General features: G+C 36.6%; 1 protein-coding gene across 1 annotated transcript in view; it reads right to left on the reverse strand.

The window, feature by feature from the left end:
• Positions 1-21,532, reverse strand: part of LOC107192119 (protein SZT2-like) — a 102,624-nt gene that overhangs the window by 18,302 nt on the left and 62,790 nt on the right. The window contains exons 11-18 of the mRNA XM_015581314.1: positions 18,636-18,939; positions 15,124-15,312; positions 14,464-14,652; positions 14,139-14,387; positions 12,366-12,742; positions 12,186-12,288; positions 6,922-7,761; positions 3,040-3,322 (exon numbers count right to left, since the gene is read on the reverse strand). Coding sequence (XP_015436800.1) covers positions 3,040-3,322; positions 6,922-7,761; positions 12,186-12,288; positions 12,366-12,742; positions 14,139-14,387; positions 14,464-14,652; positions 15,124-15,312; positions 18,636-18,939 — 2,534 coding nt within the window. The remainder of the gene's footprint in view (positions 1-3,039; positions 3,323-6,921; positions 7,762-12,185; positions 12,289-12,365; positions 12,743-14,138; positions 14,388-14,463; positions 14,653-15,123; positions 15,313-18,635; positions 18,940-21,532) is intronic.

The raw sequence follows: 21,532 nt of genomic DNA on the forward strand, positions 1-21,532 counted from the left end.
GTTCTTTATTAATGAAATTTTTATGAACATATTGGTGAGATTTTTCTCATTACAGTGATACCAAACACGACGCAGTTTGGATCATATTTACTTATAATTTATCAGAAGCAATAACGAACAAATATGAACTGTTAACACTTTCTACATGAGTAAATATGATCCAAAATATGTCGTATTTGGTATCATTTTAATAAGAAAAATCTCACCAATATAGTAGTAAAAGTTTCATTAACACCGAATCGAAAATAACAAAGTCTCATCGTTACATTAGCGTCGTCTCACCGTGTTACGCAGCTTTTTACCAGCGTAACGCGACCACTTCAACTTCGAACGTGGAGCGTATTACGGATCGAACTGGACGGCCCTCTGCCCCAGAAAACACCGCTCACCACATGCACTCGAAGGCACGCGAGCCTCCTAGAGGAATCCCAAGAATTAGCGAACATTTGAATAGCGACTAACCGCGTCTTTTACCGCGCCGAGTACCTGCGCATAATTACAGGGCCGTGACGAACGTTAGGCGACACCCGACACCGTAACCGTTTTCCCCCACCCTGACTAGGAGCCGCCATTGGACATTGGAAATCGGCCGAATATTGGGACAAGGGGGTACTGCCGAACGTTACGGCCGATTACCGAAACCCGCGATTGAGCATTCAGTTGCGAGCGACATGACTATTAGGAGCGTTTGTGTTTATTTTCGAGTCACGAGTAACCTGTTCGCGAGTTGCGAGAACGAGGGAGTAGCGAAAACTCCGAACCGGTACATCTGTGAGCGGTAACCCATCCATTCTATCTCGCGTGAATCTGTGTTTGATTGCGGGAAAGTCGAACTAGAATTAACATCGGACAGCTTCTCACCTTCTATGAGAGGCTGCGAATTCCGAGCTGAGGTACCTCAAACCGTACCGTACCGCGCATACCATCGAGCGGAGGCGCCGTAACCGAATCACATGTTATCTAACTTGTATCTCGACGTGGATCGAACTTTCGGACGAATTTGTTATCGTTTGCCACCTATTGTCTCTTACTTCAAGGGTAGACGCGTGGCGTTAATAGACGTCTAAATTAACGCAAAACGATCTCAGTTCATTCGCGAACCGCCACCTGTCGTGAGGAGACTCTCCGCATCCTACTTGCGAACGTCGAACCTTGTGCGTGCTAGCAGGCAACCGCCACTCTCTTGTAGCCTCCACTCTTACAAAGTCTTGGAGGTATCGGAAGTAGAGATGGCGTGCAAAATCACTAACGGTGATTTATCACAGTGATCGCCGATTCACGATCACGGTCGTGATTTAACTTCATTCGCGACCGTGATTGCGATTTTTTTATCTTGAATGAATTTGCTCACTGCGCTCGTAAGTCCTTGATCTTTAAACAGAAAAACGTATTCAATATGATTTTACGATAATTACATTACTATTCGTGTTTGTAAAAATCAGTAGAAAAAACAAGAAATTCTAAAAAAATGATTTGCTAGGTAACATGTAGATTATAATTTATAATCATTAATTTATTTATTATTCTTCATTGTTTCTAATTATTTCTTCAGTTTATACGATATAACTCGAATTTTTGTTTTGATGTCGTTAATATAAAATATACAGATTATGTGTCGCGTCTAAAGAACTGTTAGGTTTCTCCACCAATCAGAAACGATCACGAGAAATCACGAATCACTGTGAAAAATCACAGTGATTGGAAACGAACGTGATCAAATCACGAGTGATTCACAAGTAGCAGTTCACGCCACCTCTAATCGGAAGTCCTACCCGATACCGGCACTCGGCGAGTGCCAGGCGTTCAACTTGCGCAGGCGCGAATAGTCGCGAAGGCCGAGAGAGGGGCTTTGCTCGGGGCGGACCACGGCCACACAGCTGACCGGGGCCCGAAAGCTAAATTCCGCGTAATAACCGATACCCGGGAATGTAATTTTTTGGGGGTCTTGTGAATTGTAAGCCGTCTGGACGCGGCTGGCAACAATGTATGCGTTCGATGGACTTGACGGACGGAGCGGGGGAATGTACAACGATTAGTCAAAGCGTTCAATCGTCAGCGACTGCCCACGGAGCTGCCGACGAATTAAATGTAGCTGGATCACCTTCAGTCACACGTATTTTTATTATTGGCCGAAACGGTTCACACACAATCGGACTGTGTGGTCGGCTATAATGTAACCATTATAGCCGATCTCTTTTTCAATCGCTTGTCCTTTTCTATGTTCGGAATACTACAGAGGCGAGTTGCTGAGGCTCGAGCTTCGGGCAAAAAACGTATTCACGAGGGTCGGAAGCGTTATGCGTAGTCCACGATTATTGTCCCGGCGCAGACCCGAGTTCGTGACAATAATTGCGAGGCCCCTGTGTGATCAAGAGGAATTCTTTACAATTTCGTGATTACTGTCCAAGAATACATGAAAAACATGAAACATTATACATACAAAAAGTAGTTGCTCATTAGTATTTTCTCGACCTATCCGAATACAAATCCGTTCCGATACATTTTTTGGATGGTTTCTTCTTGAAAAATGTCTGCAAAATCCGATACTACGTAGCGAATTTATGCTGGATAAAGAACTTTCGTAAAAATGTATAAATAGTGTGTAGAAAGTACGCGCAGCTACTTTTTTTTAAACTTTGTCATGCAGTAACAACAATTAAAAATTGCAAAATTTAATAACTGTATATACTGATATAATCAGGAAACCCTTCTCTATCTTTTGAGGTTAAACTAAATTTTCTAGCATTTGTAGTTTTCACGTCATACGCAATTTTTCCCCAAAATCGTGCGTTTTTACAAAAATTCGTGTTTTTCAAAAACTGAGGGTGCTAGAACAATTCGACTTGCGGATTCGTGTTTAGGACGAGAAACTCTATAAGGATCACCCAATGGATATTGCAAAACAGAACCAAGGTTAAAATTTGTTGGACAGTATAATCAATGTATAAGTACCGTGAACTTTAAGCAATAAATGCAGCTTGAATAACATTGATAGAAATATGTATTCGACTTATAGCTAAAATTTAAAATATTACTCACCTACAGTGAAAGTAAACATTGACGTAATCACTTTCTACTTTCAAGATTAACCAGAAATTTGGTAAGAAACTTTCACGATTATCAAGATCTTTCAACCATTTAAAGCATATTCCAGAACTATATTGTCCTTCACATTCATCATTTAGTTCGGACATTTTTGTCACCTTAGAACCTTTAAAATCATAATTTGATAAAAACTCATTTTTAACATGAGTTTTAGAATCGTTTTCAGCATCGCTACTGTTGTGTGATATTTTCTTCTCGATAAAGTCCATAGTATTACCTTAAATAAATAATTTAACTAATAACATATGTAAATAATATATATATATACATATATCGCCAGACTGAAACTCGCAAGTACGAAACAGTGGTTAAATGAAAAAAATATAGAAACATTAATGTCACCATCAAGGTTTCCTGGCTTTAACCAAATAGAAAATTTACGGGGACAACTGATACATGATGTTTATGAAGATTGGCGCCAATTCAACGGTATAAATGACCTCCAAATGGCAGTAGTTCGAGAGCGAGGGATACAAAACTTGGGTGTGTGTTGTAGGTGTAGATGCTTAACACTAGGTTTACGGGACGCGTCATTTTGACGCATTTCGAATGCTTTCTAACCTCGAAATTCTCTATGTGGTATACCTATCTCTATAGCTATGCATTAATTTCAGAGATCATAAATTGTGTATTATATAAAATAAGTTGTGTTTTAAAGAAAATCTGCGGGTTCGTTGATGCGTGCCGTGGAGATACCTACACGATAAGTGCCCGTAAACCTAGTGTTAAGAGAGGGCAAAATGCGTGGTTTCGGGGCAGTCTGTCGGATGAAAGTCGAGTTGTCAGTCGTTGTCGTAGATTAGTCGTTTGTCGTGTGTTGTAATTTAGTCGTTTTGTTGTTTTGTTGTTTTATGTTATAGTTTTATATTAAATATAGTTCTTATTGTTATTATTTGTTGTGTGTCAACTGTTTTATCACCCGCGTCCGTATAAAATCCCTACATTATTTCGTTATAACTTTGCTAAGAAGCAACGCAGCTGAAATCTTGAAAAGGAATCTGAAAGTAGAGATTCCGCACTCTCAAACGATTTGTTACTTATATCGATACAACCATTTTTGTCGGAGTTATGACCATTTGAAGTTTGCCCCATTTTTCGGGTTCGAAGAGGTGATCCGTTAATGTTGTGCAGAGTTTAGTACACATATGTATAAATGTATGGATCATTCCGCACCAAATCGATCACTTTTTGCACTTGATTTCAGATATCTTGTTCAAACGGAAATATGTTGTAATCCCTGTGAAATTGGTATCGTGTTTGTTTAAAAAATACTTAGCTAAAAAATAATAAGTTTTCGTCAAACCGGGGTGTATTTATGAACAAACTACATCTCACCAAACATAAGTTTAGTTATTAATATCTGTAGAAACAGGAAAAAAGTTTCTTCGCCGGGCCCCAGACCTCATCGTGTATGTGTGTTGTGTTTAGTGGGATGTTGGGTGCGTGGTATAACAATTATTCAATAAATAAATACCTGAAAAAAATCATGTCATTTGAAACATATTTTCCTGAATATCTCGGAAACTAAAGCTGAGCGGCGATAACATGTATAGTGAAAATTTGTTCAGAATGATGACCTTGACATATTTCAAGGTCATCCAAATCGGTGAGGAGTTCCCTATTGTGAATAATTCCCAAAAATTATTGTAGCAATGGTGAATATACAAAAAAATTTCTTCCTTACCTAAAAAAAATTCTGTGGAAACTTGTTTATAACAAAAACAATTTTTCTAGCAAAGAGTATAGCAGGATAAGGAGGTCAAAATTGCCCTTAGACTGATTTTGGTCTATGATACACCATTCAGTCGCTTATAAAAAAAACCTGTACCAAGTTTCAACCCTCTATCTCAACCAAAACGACAAGTAATTTTAAAACAAAGTTCATACATGTATTTAGCATTGAAAAAGATAAATAATGCTATAATTAACAAAGTACCTCGAAAGAGAAACGGCGAAATAGCAAAGCAGACTCAGGACGTTATGTATAATCTTTTCCACAATCCACCCAAGATTATTAAAGATAAAAGATTTTGAAACCAAATACCTGTATTCATTTAATGTAGCAAATGTTAAACAGTAGTGGAATTGAGAGAATATGAGATTAGAGATACGGTGCAATAAAAAGTGCTTCAAAATTATTTTTGCAAATATTTTAGGGTAAAATATTTAAAAAATATTTTTGAAATGTTTTCAAATAAATACAATCCATTGTCATTTAATTAGAAATGAAAAAAGTATATAATTATTGAAAAAAAAACATATTGCGTACAGGCGTAGTTGGATACCATGTCCAAAAACACTTCAGCGGTTTCGCAGTTGGACGCTTCACCACTGTGCCATCGGTGGTCTTGGCAACAGGGTAAATATTTTTGCATATAACGTGCACAGCATAGTCCTAATTACTTAAGTGAATTTAGTTTCTGTAATTCATACATCGCTTTCCTGAATGTAAAAATACTTAAACTAGGATAATATACTTAATAAAGAAGTTCAAAGTACTTTTTCATTTACTTTAAAAGTACGGCGCACCCTATCAAAAAATCTCCAAAAAATTCAGGACAATACTTATGATAATATATCGTTACTATAATTACATAAAAGTGGTCGCGCTAAGATTGATATAAGAAAAAAAAATTTTCCTTTTCTTTTCCGTTTTTAATTTTCCATAACTAAGGTTCGCAACTAAAAAATTACCAAAAAATCTCAATTACGTGCCCCAGTGAGCACTATCTATCTGATTTTTCACAGAATTTTTACGTACCATTAAATTGGGAAAATAGAAGGAAACCCGGTAATCCGAATTTTTCCTGTTGTTACCCTCCTGGATGAGATAGAGGGTTGAAACTTGGCACAGACTATTTTTTCTTAATAAGCTATCGAATGGTATATTACAAATCAAAATCGGTCTAAGGGCACTTTTGACCCCATTATCCTGCTATACCCAATTTGCAGAAGAAAAATCTGTTTATAATTTTTCATGTTATAAAAATGATTTTTCAATTTAAACAAAATTTATTCAAATAGGCGAAACCTTCTAAATTGAAATAAAGAAAGAGTGGCCTCAACACAATAAAAAGTTTCCGAGATAAAAATTCATAAGTTCACCCCGGTTTCACGAAAATAAGCAAACACTGCAAACTTCGGCGGCCTGTACTTTTTAAATAAACACAACACCAACAAAATGATGATTGGGGACTACATCATATTTCATTTTGAACAAGATCCCTGATATCGAGTGTAAAAAGAAATCGATTTGGCGTGGAATAACCCATGTACAGGGTGAGTCACACAATGTTAGCACCTCAAATATCTTTGTTGTTTTTAAAGATACGTCAAATGTTTTAAAAATAAAGTTGAATAGTTCAATGGGGCTCCCATGATGACAAAAAATTGTTTGTTTTTATGTCATTTGTTTTTTAGAGATATCAAGATCACCTCCATTTTTTTAAACGGTCTGTGTCTGTCTTTTTTGTAATATTCACTGAATTCCTAATGAAAGGGACTATCATTGTAGGTGTTTAAAAAAGGGTGATTTCATTTAAAAATATGATGGTGACCTTTATATCGCTACAAAAAATGACATAAAAACAAAAATTGTTTTGGTATCGTGTGAGTCCCATTGAACCATCAACTTTGTCCTTAGGACATTTGACGTATCTTCAAAAACAACAAAGATATCTGAGGTGCAAACGTTAGGTGACTCATCCTGTATATGCATGTATGTCTAATAGCAATACTATTTGTATCATAGTTATGTATACGTTATGCTGTAAGCACTTTTCCGAAAAAACACTACTTGTTCGTAGTAGTACATACCATATTTGATTTTTGCTTCTTCTTTGTCACTGCTCATATCCTGTTGTATTACAGCAGCCGATACATGGTGCACATTTTTTACAAAATAAAAAAAGGTCCCTTCTTGTTGAATACGATATTTGTCAATTTCAATTTTTTTCAATTCATTTAGAAATTTTGGTTTGCTATCCTCTGAAGGAAAAACAAAGTACAGAGGGACCTTTTCTAATTTACAGCTAAACCTATCTGTTGATTCTAAAACGTGATTTGCTACGAATTTCAGAACATCCTCATTTACAAAGGGTCGATCTAAGAATGCGGTTGCAGTTTCGTCTTGTAAAAGCCATTCAATTTCATCTTTCAAATTATTTATTGCATTATGATGATTTAAGGAAAGATGTGATATTTTTTCTTTAAAAAATTCACTTTTAGTGTTATTTTCCGAACTACTTCCACTGTCTGTTTCCATACTACCAGTCGGAGAACCGCTACAGAAAGATGTTGTTCGTAAACCAGAGTAACGTTCTAAAGTTATTTCTAATACTTCTCTTGGAAGATTTAAACAGATGATGTCCAGAGTGATGTTCAAATCAGATGGGCTTAAATCTGTGACATTACTATCTTTGTACTCTTCCATTTTTTGTAAAATTTCCATAAAGCAGGTAGGGAGAGATTTAATTGGAACACTGCTGAGTCCAGATCTAGACTGAAATCGAACAGAACAACTTAATTGCAAAAAAAGAGGTTCTTCCTGCTCGCCAATATTGTCTTCTTGTAAGTCGTTCGACAGGTATTCCGTAGAGTCATAATTTGACATATTTGACATGCTATGGGTGGGTCTAACTGGCCACGTAAGATTTTCTCGCTGCACTGTAAACAAGATAATTATATGACTTATTAGATTCTATATTAAACACAGCATATTCGTAACCGATAGTACAATCAGAAAAGCGGGTATACGTATGATAAGTTGCAATAAGTTGAAAGTATTGGTTTGTATTTCAAAAGACAACAAATGTATTATACAGGGTGTAACAAAAATGTTGGAGGACCTGGAAATGGTAAACTCGTAAGGTGATTTGAAACAAGTTTTTCCTTAGCAAAAATGTTATCGGAGGTTTTGTTAACGCAATATTAACGAAAAACTCCGACCAATCAGAGCGCAAGACTGCCGGCCGAGTTTCCGCGGTAGCATTGGCTACTAATCGCAGCACGTAACTACAGTTTCTGTGTGTGAAAATGATTATTAATCCGATGAACGTGAACAATTTGTTAATACTAACATTTCAAATAATGTACTTGTTGGAAACTCCTGTAATAAATGAGGATATACAATTGCGAGAATCAATACAGAAAATGTTGCGTAATAGTTTAGAGTTATCATTGGACTTTCTGTATCAGTTTATCGAGTATCAAGTTGAAGGTATTGATGAAGATGATGAAAGTGAAAATTGGCCTAAAGAAACATATGCAGGAGTTTGTTCACAGCGTGACGAAGATGTTGATGTTGAGTGTAAGGTGCATACTAAATGCATACTTTAGAAGTTATTCAGGGTGAACAAATTGCGTGGACCATCCTGTATTTTATATTTGAGAATAATTCGACAATGGGCGTTGATAGCATATAAGGAACAGGGTAATGATAGCATGGTATTTGTCAGATAATGTCGTACAATCCATCCTGTGAAAGTGATCAACATTTTTATTACTACTCTGTGTACTAAACATAATAAAATAAACATTTTTTTTTCATATCTTCAAATATACAGAGTGTATCAAAAAGATGGGACAATACGCAATATGGATATTCCTCATGCAAATACAATGGAAAAGTGCTTTACCATTTTGTAATTTGAAGCTCCGTTTCCGAGATATTAGCAATTAAACGAATTCACACGTACGCGCGGACACAATCAAAAAGCGTACGACCTAAATCAGAGGCCAACCGCTCAGCTGATCGTTAAGGCAGGTCCAAATCTGTACAACAGTGAGCACGAACACGCGCAACACGGCGCGCGGCCAAAATCCCGTCCACATTTAAGCAACATGCAACAGAATTTCCACTCAAGACCCTCAAGAAGGATCACACGGCTATCGCGCGTACAAGAATGTTCGGCGCGCATCGTCCACGAAATTGGAAGGAGCTTTCCTATTTTTCTTGAATTAAACCATCTGTAGTGAAAAATAAACCGCTGAATGGATGAATAACACGTATATAGAATGTTCATGTACCAAATAGTAAGAATATGTGTCCTGTTTCCCTGAATATGTATTAAGAAAATAGTATAAATATAATATATATTTATACATAAAGGTTTTCATTGTTATAGAATGTAATCATATTATTGAGAATATGTTGAGAGATTATATGTATGGTCATATATGACAGCCACATACTCTGTTATCACTTGCTTTATGACGTGTTACTATACCTACGTGTACATAACTTTGTTCGAATGCACATTTTCATGCATTTACTTGTTAACACAAAACTTCAGGTCGTTGGTCAATTTTATTATTGAAGGAATAGTCAGGTAGAGAATCGGCAAGAAAAGGCGCAGCAGTCATCGCCTCTACTTACTGTTCCTTCGGTAATTAAATTACCCAGTTATCTGAAGCTTCGTTTTGAAGGTAAATGTACGAAAAGAAGGAATGCCCCGTCCACGGTTTATGTAGTTAGGTTTATAAAAGTACTTGGTTTTTCTATAATTAGATAAAATTCTTGTCGGATCGGGACATGCCTCGACGCCAATTTCATACAATGGAAGTAAGTAGTAATATTTATAATAATTTATAATATTTTCGTAAATAAAGTATATACAGGGTGAGTCTCTCGCTGCACAAAATAAAAGGCCGCTCTAAACAACCGCGCTATTAAAACCGTGTCGACGCATGTAAATCTATCAACTGTCGATGGTGGAGGGGGTCACAGTCGTCTCCGCTCGAGCGATATCGCCCCTGTACAATCGACATTGAGGGCCCGTTGACCGATTTACACGCGTCATATGATTTTCTACGATGCGCGTCAGAATGCTCGTGTTCGGCTTAACGTTGCACGAAGTCGTTAGCTGCGCGTCGAGCCATTAAAATCGACCCTTCAAGCGTGTTCTGCAACTCGCGTTGCAGAAGCGTGGGTTTACCTTTAGCTGTTAAGTCGAGTTCGTTTAACTGCTAATATCTCGGAATTGAAGCTTCAGATTACAAAACGGTAAAGGACTTTTTGATTTGTATTTGCATGAAGAATATCCATGTTGTGGGTTGTTCCATATTTTTTTGGACACCTTGTATATTAACAACCCACAGATCGACTGTTCACGCTATGTGTTATGGTTTTCTTTTACAAAAATCCAAACTACAATGTACCCTAAACGCTTTTGTGAACTGTGGGACACATACGTATATCCCACTTAAGTACTTGAAGAGAAACTGATCTCTCAATTAGATTAGGTAAAGATCAAATTCCTGAAGACAGTAATTTATGGTAGCCGTGGACCAGAGTTAGAGAAATTGTATTCCGAGCAACGAATATTGAATAACGATTTTATTCGCCGGATAATTATCCCTTATTCCCGAATAAGTTTAAAGAGTTATTCGAATACGATTTTATTCGTTATTCGACCTCACTGAAAGACGAATAAACGTGACTCCCGACTTCTATCGAAGGATTATCGTGCAAGTTGAACATGACTGAATTTTTTTGATGACATGGAAACGGCCGGGCTGAGACATCGCAGAAGTATTATCCTACATCTTCAGCTCACTTCCTATTTCGTTTTTACTCGCTGTCATTTTTTATAGCTGACAAAACTTCTGTGGCTCATTCGAAATGTTGCGAATCGTGATACGATGCAACTGCAGAAACAGAGTACATGTATTAGATACTACCTTCGGAATCGCAGCCATATAGAATAAATATATTTTTTTATAATTTATGTGGTTATTGTTTCGTGTAATCCGAAACTAACTATGAATTACATATTACATATGTTGTAGCACACATATCGGTAAAGATTCGAGCTCAACCGACTGTCACTGTGCTAATAGCAGGGCTGACGGAATGCAAGTACTAAGAACGCATAAGTAGCCTATGCGAGGCATAGGGCCGGGGCCAAGGGTGCCAATGGCAGCGGCACCTCGTACATAAAAGGAGAATTTTTTATTTTCACTAAGCGGTTCTTCAAGAAATCTACAATATATTGTTTATAAACCAAGAAGAAACAAATAATTCTGGGGTGCCATATAAATTCTTGCATAAGACCGCCAAGTATCTTAGTGCCGACCCTGGTTCATAGTGTCGTTGAGGGTCAGATTTGACTTCGGCACCGTCCTTCCGCGGTTCGTACTTCGAGGTTCCAGTAATTTTCGAAAATATGGGTCCTCCAATGTTCGTAACCTAATTAGGTGTCACCTGCCACCATACATCGTAGAAATTACGTGATCATTTTATTCGTCTGTGAGTTGAATAACTTTTATTCGAATAAAAAATGATTCATTATTATGGAATGATTTAATTTTGTTTGAATTTTGTATTGGAAGATTATTTAAATAAAAATTTATTCGCACAAATTTATTCGAATACTTATTCGAATAAAAAAGTCGAATAATGTCCAACTCTGGCCGTGGACGATCCGATAGTGGGAGATGGTTCTTGTCTATAAAGAGACAAGCTGGACAGCACAGGTTTACTCGAAGCTTTCGAATAAGAGATTGTGGGCGATAGAAAGCAGCAGCAGCCATTTTTGTTGTTTGTGTACATTATATAAATTTGGAGAGGAAGAATCGTCGACGGTCCGGGTAGCTCAGTGATAAGAACAGTGAGATAAAAAATGTGAAAAATCCCAAGTTTGATTCCCAGCCCGGTACCCGGACGGCCGATTCTTTTTCCCTTACTAGATTAAGATGAAAACTTTATTCGACGCCACGGATGAGAGCTCTTCAAATAAAAGATTTATTTTTCTTCGTTCGATAAATTCTCATCGGATAAACTGATTTATTCGTTGCTCGTTGAGTAAAGATAACCTAGCCATTCGAACTTTTGAATGACGAATAAAATTTTTGACTCGTTATTCGAAATTTTTATTTAGATAAAGATTTTGCCTATCCCTGGCTTGCAGGCCACGAGTTAGACACCCCTGTCCCAAGTAGCTTTTTCATGTGACCACAAATAACGGAGATATTTAAATTTTCTCATTTAAATGTCCCAACCTACGTAATCTAGTTTTTAGAAATTAAAATTGCTATTCTAACTATTTTTAAACGCTTTTAAAGTTTATATTATTACGTACCTTTTTTACGGTGCATATGTAACTCGGAATGAACATTTACTGAATGAAAGATCACATTTCCTATTTCCTCATCGCTATCTGATTTTTGAAATTCAAATAAATCCTGGAAATTAAAACCCTTATTCGTTTCATTCATATCCAATATTGTCGCCATATTATAATATTTAAGCAAGAACGTACCATTTTATTTCCTATCCAAAATGGTGAACAATAATAAAATTCAGGATGTGCAGGTACTGGTCTAAATGCAACTGTCATTATTCTCTCAAATTTTTCCTTAATTAAATTGTGTAATGGTTCAACATCTTTGCATGAAGAATGTTTCAACTGATCCAATAAATCTTTTTCCGATAATTTGCTTAAATGTCTGCATACGCATCGTAAATAATTTGTAATGTTAATCTCAATTAGGGTTTCTTCACATTGTTCTACGGCGGCTTCCATATCTTCGTAACTGAGTGGCAGTTGTAGCACTAGTGATTTATAAACGGCAACAACGTAGCAATGACAGTGTGCCAAACTCACCAGTTTACAATGTTCCAAGAGGCTTCGTTGGTCTGTAACAGAAAAAATGTATAAATATTATAATATAAGTACCGTGTGTCCCACCTAACTGTGCCACTTAATTAGGTAATTATGCATCAAGATGGCAACCTCATGTATGACCTTGATCTCAACATATGTTGTCAAGGTCATTGTCCTGTACAATCTTGACGATGAAAAAATTGGCGGTCATGATCCGTTCAAAAGTTATGAACCGTTAATATAATGCCAATGTTTCGACCGAAGCTCTGTTTACATACCTCTGACGACCTACATTCTTGTTGTAAAACGGCATTATAATTATAACGATCGCATAGAAGCGTTCTTTCGTGCAATGGCGGCGATGTATCCCATTGTACAGGACAATTATGTTCAAATGTTGGAATAAGTTGTATACATTAATAATAAATAAGGAAACACGTTTGAAAGTGTGATGGGACTAGGTAGGAGACTAGATTCGCTAGCGGGGAGGAGATTTGAGGAGGAGAGGCTCCCGCCCCTCCCCCAAAACAATAGACGAGTTTCTACTTGAGGTGGTGTACCTAACACTGATTGATCTTGGAAAGAGCGAATTTACATTTTAGAAGACTTGTCAACTGTTTGTGTTTTTTCAGCAGACTGGCAGTGTGGCCGCCTGGGGCTGCCGAACCTCCCCCAAACTCCCTCGTCGCTTATGAGTCTAGCCTCAGACCTACTCCGATCACCCTTTCAAATATGTATCTTCTGTTATACGGTATATGGAAACTTTGACGGTTTATAACTTTTGAATAGATCATGACCACCAATGTTTTCAAGGTCAAGGTTACTTAGGACGATGACCTTAACAACATATGTCAAGGTCAAGGTCATATATGAGGTTGCCCTCTTTATGCATAATTACTGTTAATATTCTCTTATTTGTCACGGTACAAAAAAATGGTTCAGGAGAAAGTTAGTGTATTGTAGGGGAGAAATTAGGCTATGAGATTGAAGGTCGTCTCAAGGTCATATCTTCCAAGATTTCTCTAATGGTAACGTTTTTTTTTAAATAGAATGCCTTAGTTTTTTGTATGCCATTGCAAAGAGGAGATCAAAACATATCTAACAATGTATCTCACTATGGGGTGACAACACTTTGAACATACACTAAAATAATAAATAATGCGATTATGGCGTTTATTTTGTTTTTACAATTCATTTTCTGTGAGCTTCCAGCTTAACCAGTCACATGCGAAATTTTCAGTCCAAGGCATATGAAGGGTAGAACAATGTTCTTAATTCGAAAATGGAATTTGATATTGAAACTATCTGAATTATTAAAACCATGTTGATAGTAAATTAAAATTAATATGAGCAATTTATTTAAAAAAATGTTAAAAATACGTAACACACATATCGCATAAATGAAATATAATAACAAATTTTGCTTACCACTAGTGGTGTTATCGGAATCCTCACTTTTTAATTCCGGAGATGAAGGTTTCGAGTTAGAATTAAATTTTAATTCAATAAACTGTTTGCCCTCTTGTTGACCAAGTCGAAATGTATGATCTTGATATATGTCTTTATTATGTGACATCTTTAGTTTGTCTGTTAAAGTGTCGATCAACGAGGCTAGCGAACAGTCGTAAACATAAACAGGAATAACAAGATTTTCTTCAAGAAACTTTCCTTCGTCATCTGCATTCGACAAAATATCATTTATGTGAATCGGAATATGTACGAATATTTTTATTACAATAAATATAAAATTTACCGGACATATCATTATTCTCAAAATCATTACTTCTGACACAATCCTCCGTGTATGAAGGTGACATGAATAGACGTACATCTTTTTCGGATGCTGGTAAAACTGTGACAATCACATGGGTTGTACTTATTCCTTTTATAAAACATTTCCAACGTGGATAAGAGTACTGCTCATTGTAATGTAAATATCCATCTGAAAATGGTATTGAGATTAGTAAATGTATTGTGTTACTCTACCAGATAAACGCATGTGTGCACATCAAACAACATGAAAAATGTAACACAGGCAAGATGTCAAGAAATTATATGTCGCGGATAATATAGAATAAAAAATAAAGTTAAAGATGCAAAATCTCTACTGTACTGATATATGTATTATAACTAAAAACAGTTTAAAAATGAATCCAACTTTAACATCATTTTTCAAGAAAACGGTTGAGTTCCGATCAATGGTTCATTTCAGATTTTTTATCCTCTCGATGAGTAGAATATAATGCAATGATAAAAAAAGTTGACCTTGACATTCATGGTCCAGGTCATTTTGTGGCAGCATTCTTACCTGAACTGCCACCAAACCGAAGGTGTAAAATCCGGCTATAGTAACCGCGACTTGTAATTTCTTGATACCGTGTACATACTGAACTGACAGTAAAAAAAGTACTACCTTTTACTGAAAAAAATGGTAAATGAGGACCACCGTCTCGAGGTCTATTAAGAAGCATCATCGTGAACTTTTGGGATTCGGCGGACGTTAATAAAAGCTCCTTATTATGCAACTGTTTTATACGCTCCAAAAAATTATCCATCAAGATTTTGTTCGCACGCCCTTTACTTCCGTTCTCCATAGTAGAACCTTAAAATAATTATACATTCTCATTTAGTTCTTTATGTATGGCCACAACGCATGATGTAATAATTCCTACATAATACAATTATTGAACTAAGTCCGTTTACAAAGTATTACACAGGGTGTCTCAAAAATGTCTCTCTTCCGGGAACTGAGGGGTTGCTGGGATGATTTGAAACCACTTTTTCCTTAGCGAAAATGTTATCTACGGTTTTGTTAACGAGATATTAACGAAAAACCCCGACCAATCAGAGCGCGAGTTTGCCAGTCAAGCTTTCGCGCTAGCGGTAGCTACGCGCTACGCTTGTACTATGAAACTCCGAACAAGCAAGTCGGCATGCATCTCAGGAAACTGCGTATCATAGCAAATAAGAAAAACATAACAAATCGAACTTTTGGTGCTCGGACAGGGCCAAGCTGCGTCAACTCAACATGTGTCCGTGAAATTTTTTTTCCTGCTCCTCGAGGATAACGTAGTTTCTGCTTTCTATCTTCAAGCAATGGGTATCCTGGCAATAAATTAACGGAGCCCCCGTTTCAGTGAAACTGCACGACGGTTCGGTCGTTGCACTTCTGCAAAGCACGTGTGTTCCTAGAACTCTGGTTTCTTTTTATCTAAATCTTGTTGCCACGGTGGGAGTGAACTCACAATGTAACGATAAGAAACTGCTTGGGGGTAGAGGAAGCCCTTTCGGAAAAATTCTGTCAGTCGGTTAGCAATCGGGCGACAGAGATGTTCAGTTCACGGGAGTATTACGAAATGTTCTGGTGGTACGCACAGAATAACGGACATGCAGGAACCTAATGTAGGAACAACACGTTCGATTGAAAATACATCAAGTGATCGTGTTGGCTGATCAGTGTTAGTGGTCGTGCAGTGAAGTGAATATGTATTCGATGGAATAACCCGCACGCACGTGACGTTACAACCCTTACCTTCGGCTGGTGAGGTATTCCTGCGATCACCTGCGGATTGGGCAATATCCTGCCATAAACCGTTTAGGTCGTCGATGGCCAGGATCGGTACAGTGACCTACTGACACAAGTCTGCAAGCTGCAGGTGAATTTCCGCAAGGGTGAGTTCTATTCAATTTATTGTTGATTATTATTTTTTAATTTAACGCAAGCTACATATGACGTTTTCCCGGAAATAATTCTGCAAGTTCCCGCACCTACATTTTTCTTTGGGCTTTTTAAAGATTCTGTTTAAGAAAATACTTGTGTATTCGTCTTTTTATGTTACACATGATTTTCTTACATTTATGTTTCATTCACTCATCACTTTAAATGACAAACGGAAGATGATAAAATGTTCGATTTGTTATATTTTTCTTATATGCTAGTATACGCGGTTTCCTGGGATGCATGCCGACTTGCTTGTTTGGAGCTTCATAGTACAAGCGTAGCGCGTAGCCACCGCCGCTAGCGCGGGAACTCGGCTGGCAAACTCGCGCTCTGATTGGTCGGGGTTTTTCGTTAATATCTCGTTAACAAAGCCGCAGATAACATTTTCGCTAAGGAAAAACTGGTTTCAAATCATCCCAGCAACCCCTCATTTCCCGAAAGAGAGACATTTTTGAGACACCCTGTATATGTATAGATTCTCACGAACAAAATTATAATAATTTTAATATTTTGTTAAATATCCCTTTTATCTAATAACATGTTCTAGAAATGTCGGCATATTTGAAATGATTTTAAGCAAATAATTTTGAGTAATACATCTCTACTCTTCTATTAGTCGTTTTTGTAATTCTTCGTTTGTTCTTATGGGTGTCGTCTGAATGTTACGATCTAATAAATCCCATAAAGTATTTATTAGATTTAAATCCGGTACCTGTGGCAGAGGATGGAGCACTTTCGAGTAATTATACAGGGTGTTCCACTTAATACAGGCCACCTAAATATCTTCCCTAACTGTGATCATACGAGAAATATTTTTCACGCGATGTAAATGATTTCAAGAGAGGAATCAGATTGTGAAAATTTATATACGTGAATTTAAAATTCTGAAAGTAAATTTTAAATTTTTAGCGTTCAAGGTCATTTTAAGGTGATATTATTATACATGGATAAATGCAGAATAATGTTAGCTGTAGCATATAACAAGAAAAAAGATGTACGTAAAGAAACATTGGTGATCTTGTAAAAATCATTCAAAGATGACACTCATTAAAAATTTTTTCCGCTATCCAATTTGTCTCTTGAAACCATTTAAATTAGATAAAAAATATTTCTCATATGATCACAGATAGAGGAGATATTTGGGTGGCTCGTTTTAAGCGGAACACCGTGTATAATAAATATAGGATTGTTCTCTTGGTAGAACTTGAAACTGTTATGTATATCCATATTCGTTATACATTTCCTTAGATTTTGTTTTAACATGTTTGGACATAAAATTATTATTTAGAAATTTATATTTGGATATAAATACAAGTCCATCAATAAAAACTAACCCATATCATCAAGCCTCTGTCACCGTGTTTCCCCATCAGTTTGATATTATTATTATATTTGGAATTGCTCATTCGGTTTACGCCACGCTAATTTTTGTCTGTTAGATGCAGAAACATGAAACTGATTTTTATCCACAAAGATCACAACACTCCGCAATGACTGTGTTTTAAAAATAAATTCTTTAGCGAATGTTAAACGTTTCTTTAGATGGATATGGTTGATGTATGGCTTTTTACAAGCCACCCTACCATTATAGCTAACTTTTGTAAAATCACTGCGAACTGTATCCACATGTAGTTTCTTTCCAAATTCTTGAAACTGTATTAAATTCTGCATTTAAATTAGGAGCTTTTAATCCTGGATTGATCTTTACTTTTCGAATAATTTTACGCTTATCATGACATGAATGTACAAAAATGAATTATAATTATAAACAGCTAATTATTGATAAAAAATTATTCACTATGGTGCGTTACACTGAACAATCATAAGGAGTCTACGGACTGACCTTGTAAAGCGAATAAACCACGAGATTGCGCGTGTCCGAATGTTTTTTCGATATCAATATTGGGTCTAATTTCGTTTATGATTTATTATGTACAAAATAATGAGAAATAAAGTGATTAACTTGACATATTTATGAACAAAAATATGTGCTGTACCCTATCACAGTTCAGAAAATTTGATAACCAGATTTCGTGTAAATATATAGAGCAATAATTACGCAAGTACCATGATGTCCAAATATTAAATCGAGTAACTGTAATCCAATGGGAGAAATACAGTCTAAAACTGATAGTGCTTTTGACCGCTAGTATGAATCGGACGTAACTCATAACATTACTACTGACTGTTCATAAAGGTCTTACTATTAGAAAACATGGAGAATAAAAGTTCAGCTTGCTGACATTTTGGCAAAATGTTTAGTGTATCGAAAAAAAAATGCATTGGATGTATCCTTTCATCGATGATTGGTAGACCTTGATACACTTCCTCAGCAATGCACTCATTATTTTTGATATTTTTTATATTCCTTTTTGATAATTTTGGATCTTGATGTGCTTGTCCATATACAATTTCACCACTATTCTCGTTCGGTAGTACTTGGCTCAACATACTTAAGTATTCTAATGTCAATAAGGCGTTGATGCATCCTTCGTCTACTCGAGCAATCTATTAAAAAAACAAATATATTATAACGAATACAGATTTCAAAGAATAAAATTAATTGATTTTCTACCTACAACTATGATTTTCAACGTATCTTCATTAAATGCTAAATTGCACAAATATGGAAGGGTAGAGAAATACATGTATATCGTTTTACAGATGATGGATTATGTTATGTGTTTAAACTGTGAACATACTTACACTTTCATACTTCATTGAAAAATATAGATTCCTAAAAATTAGTTTCATGAAACAGTTTCTTTAATGAAAACGTGTTTTATTACACTTTATTACATTTATTACGGTGATACATTAATACACGCACACACAACATCTGACAAGCAACACTTTATATAACCCATTTAGTTACGGGAATATTCGACTGCAAAATACGCAGCTTTTCCTCCTGTTTATGTGATAACTGAAAAAAATCGTTGGCTAGGTTTTGATACACCAACATAGAATGATCATGGGCGTAACCAGGGGGAGGGGCAGGGGGCGGGGCACTAGCGCTCCCCTGGACGGGAAAAAGTGACTTTTGCGCCACCTTACAAGAAAAAAATTTGATTTTACGCCCCTCCTCCCTTCCTAGAGTTTCAAAATTTTTGCGTAATATTTAATATTACAGTATAATTTGAAACACGACCAACAGACTCTATTAACAAAGCGCATACATTTTCAATGATTTATGACTGAAAAAATAAAATGGAGTGTGTCTGGCTACGTATAGCCTTTTTCATTGTGGCATGGGATGTGTTAATATTTTTGCCCCCCCCCCCCCAAACCCGACTGATAACCTGGCTACGCCCATGAGAATGATTTAAATTATTTTTGAATATGTTGTCGGGGGCCTAATTCTAAACAATTTCTTCCTTAGATATAATCGACGGACGGCCTTAGTTCCCCAGATATTTAAAAAAAACTGTGAGTACTACTACAATAAATTTTGCCTATAATCGTGCGTTCGTAACAACGCAACGTACGGCGCAGCGCACAGTGGTCCTTTTCCACGAAAATCCAAACCCCATAACTTCATTGGATTAGCATGAACATCGGTATTCTGATGTTTTTGGGGTTGCTGGATTCGAATATGTTGTCAAGAATGCAAACGTTACAATGAAAAACTTAATACCTTGCTGTTTGAAATGATATTGATTTATCTTTTATTGACATAATTGATACGGGTATTATATGCGTACACATATATTTCGTTAAAAGGACGCAAAAAGAACATGGAATGGACAACTTTATTCGATGAGAATTTATGCAATGAATAACGATACCTCTTTTACTTGTGAAGCAAAAATTTCCTTGTTTTTACAAAAAGCCATTAATTTATTCCAAACGCGTCTCCGGAAAAGTTAAATTCTCCATCTCGGACAAATCAGACAGCAAACAGAGTGGTATTTTTTACTCTTTGAGAGTTGTACTATTATATAGACTGCAAATGAAATGAATTGTTAAAATTAAATCATCGAAAAATAGCTCCAAAGAATTGATACTTTCTTTTCTGGTAAACAATTTGAATAACTTCGTCATTTTTTATTCTGTTGAATTGCCGTATACAGGGTGTCCCAAAAATGTCCTCCGACCCGGAAATGGGGCACTCGGGGGGTGAATTGGAACAAGTTTTTCCTTAGCAACAATGTAATCTGAGGCTTCGTTACCGAGATATTAACGAAAAACCGCGACCAATCACAGCGCGAGTTTGCCAGCCGAGTTCCCGCGCTAGCGATGGCTACGCGCTACGCTTGTACTACGATGCTCCGAACAAGTAGGTCAGCATGCATCGCAGGAAACTGCGTATAATAGCAAATAAAAAAGACGTAACAAATACAATCATACTTTTTATCATCTGCCGTTTGTTATTTAAAGAGATTAATGGATGAAACGTAAATGTAGGCAAATTATGTGTAATGTAAAAAGACGAATACACAATTATTTTTTTAAACAGAATCTTTAAGAGGCCTAAAGAAAAATGTAGTTACGGAAACTTGTAGAATTATTGCCGGGAAAACGTGAAATGTAGCTTGCGTTAAATTAAAAAAATAATAATCAACAATAAATTGAATAGAACTCACCCTTTCGGAAATCCATCTGCAACTTGTAGACCTGTGTCAGTAGGTCACGGTACCGATCCTGGCTGGTGATAACCCAAGTGATTTCTGGTGGGGTAGCGCCTAGTCCACAGCTGTATACGGCACTTCTGAAAGACGTTGTGACAAGTGCGGTCGGGTCAACGCACTGACGGTGTTTATTTCACTGTACGGTCACTAACACTGTCCACTTCTCAGAATCGTATTATTTACTTTAAATAGTTTTTTTATTTATCGTGTTGCTCCTACGTTAACTTATTGTTATAGAGGAATGTGGTATTCCTACGTGAATTTATTGTTATAGAGGAATGTGTTGTTCCTACGTTAATTTATTGTTATAGAGGAATGTGTTGTTCCTACGATAAGAAAAATTGGTGGCCCCGAAAGGGGCCGATTGTTTTCAATGCAGTAGGTGTTCGAAATTACCCCCCGTGACAGCTACGGAGACTTCAGCACGCCTAAGTATGTTGTGCTGCGCCCGCTGCAGCATCGGTACGTTG

This window comes from Dufourea novaeangliae, unplaced genomic scaffold (assembly GCF_001272555.1).
Source record: "Dufourea novaeangliae isolate 0120121106 unplaced genomic scaffold, ASM127255v1 scaffold286, whole genome shotgun sequence".
NCBI lineage: Eukaryota > Metazoa > Arthropoda > Insecta > Hymenoptera > Halictidae > Dufourea > Dufourea novaeangliae.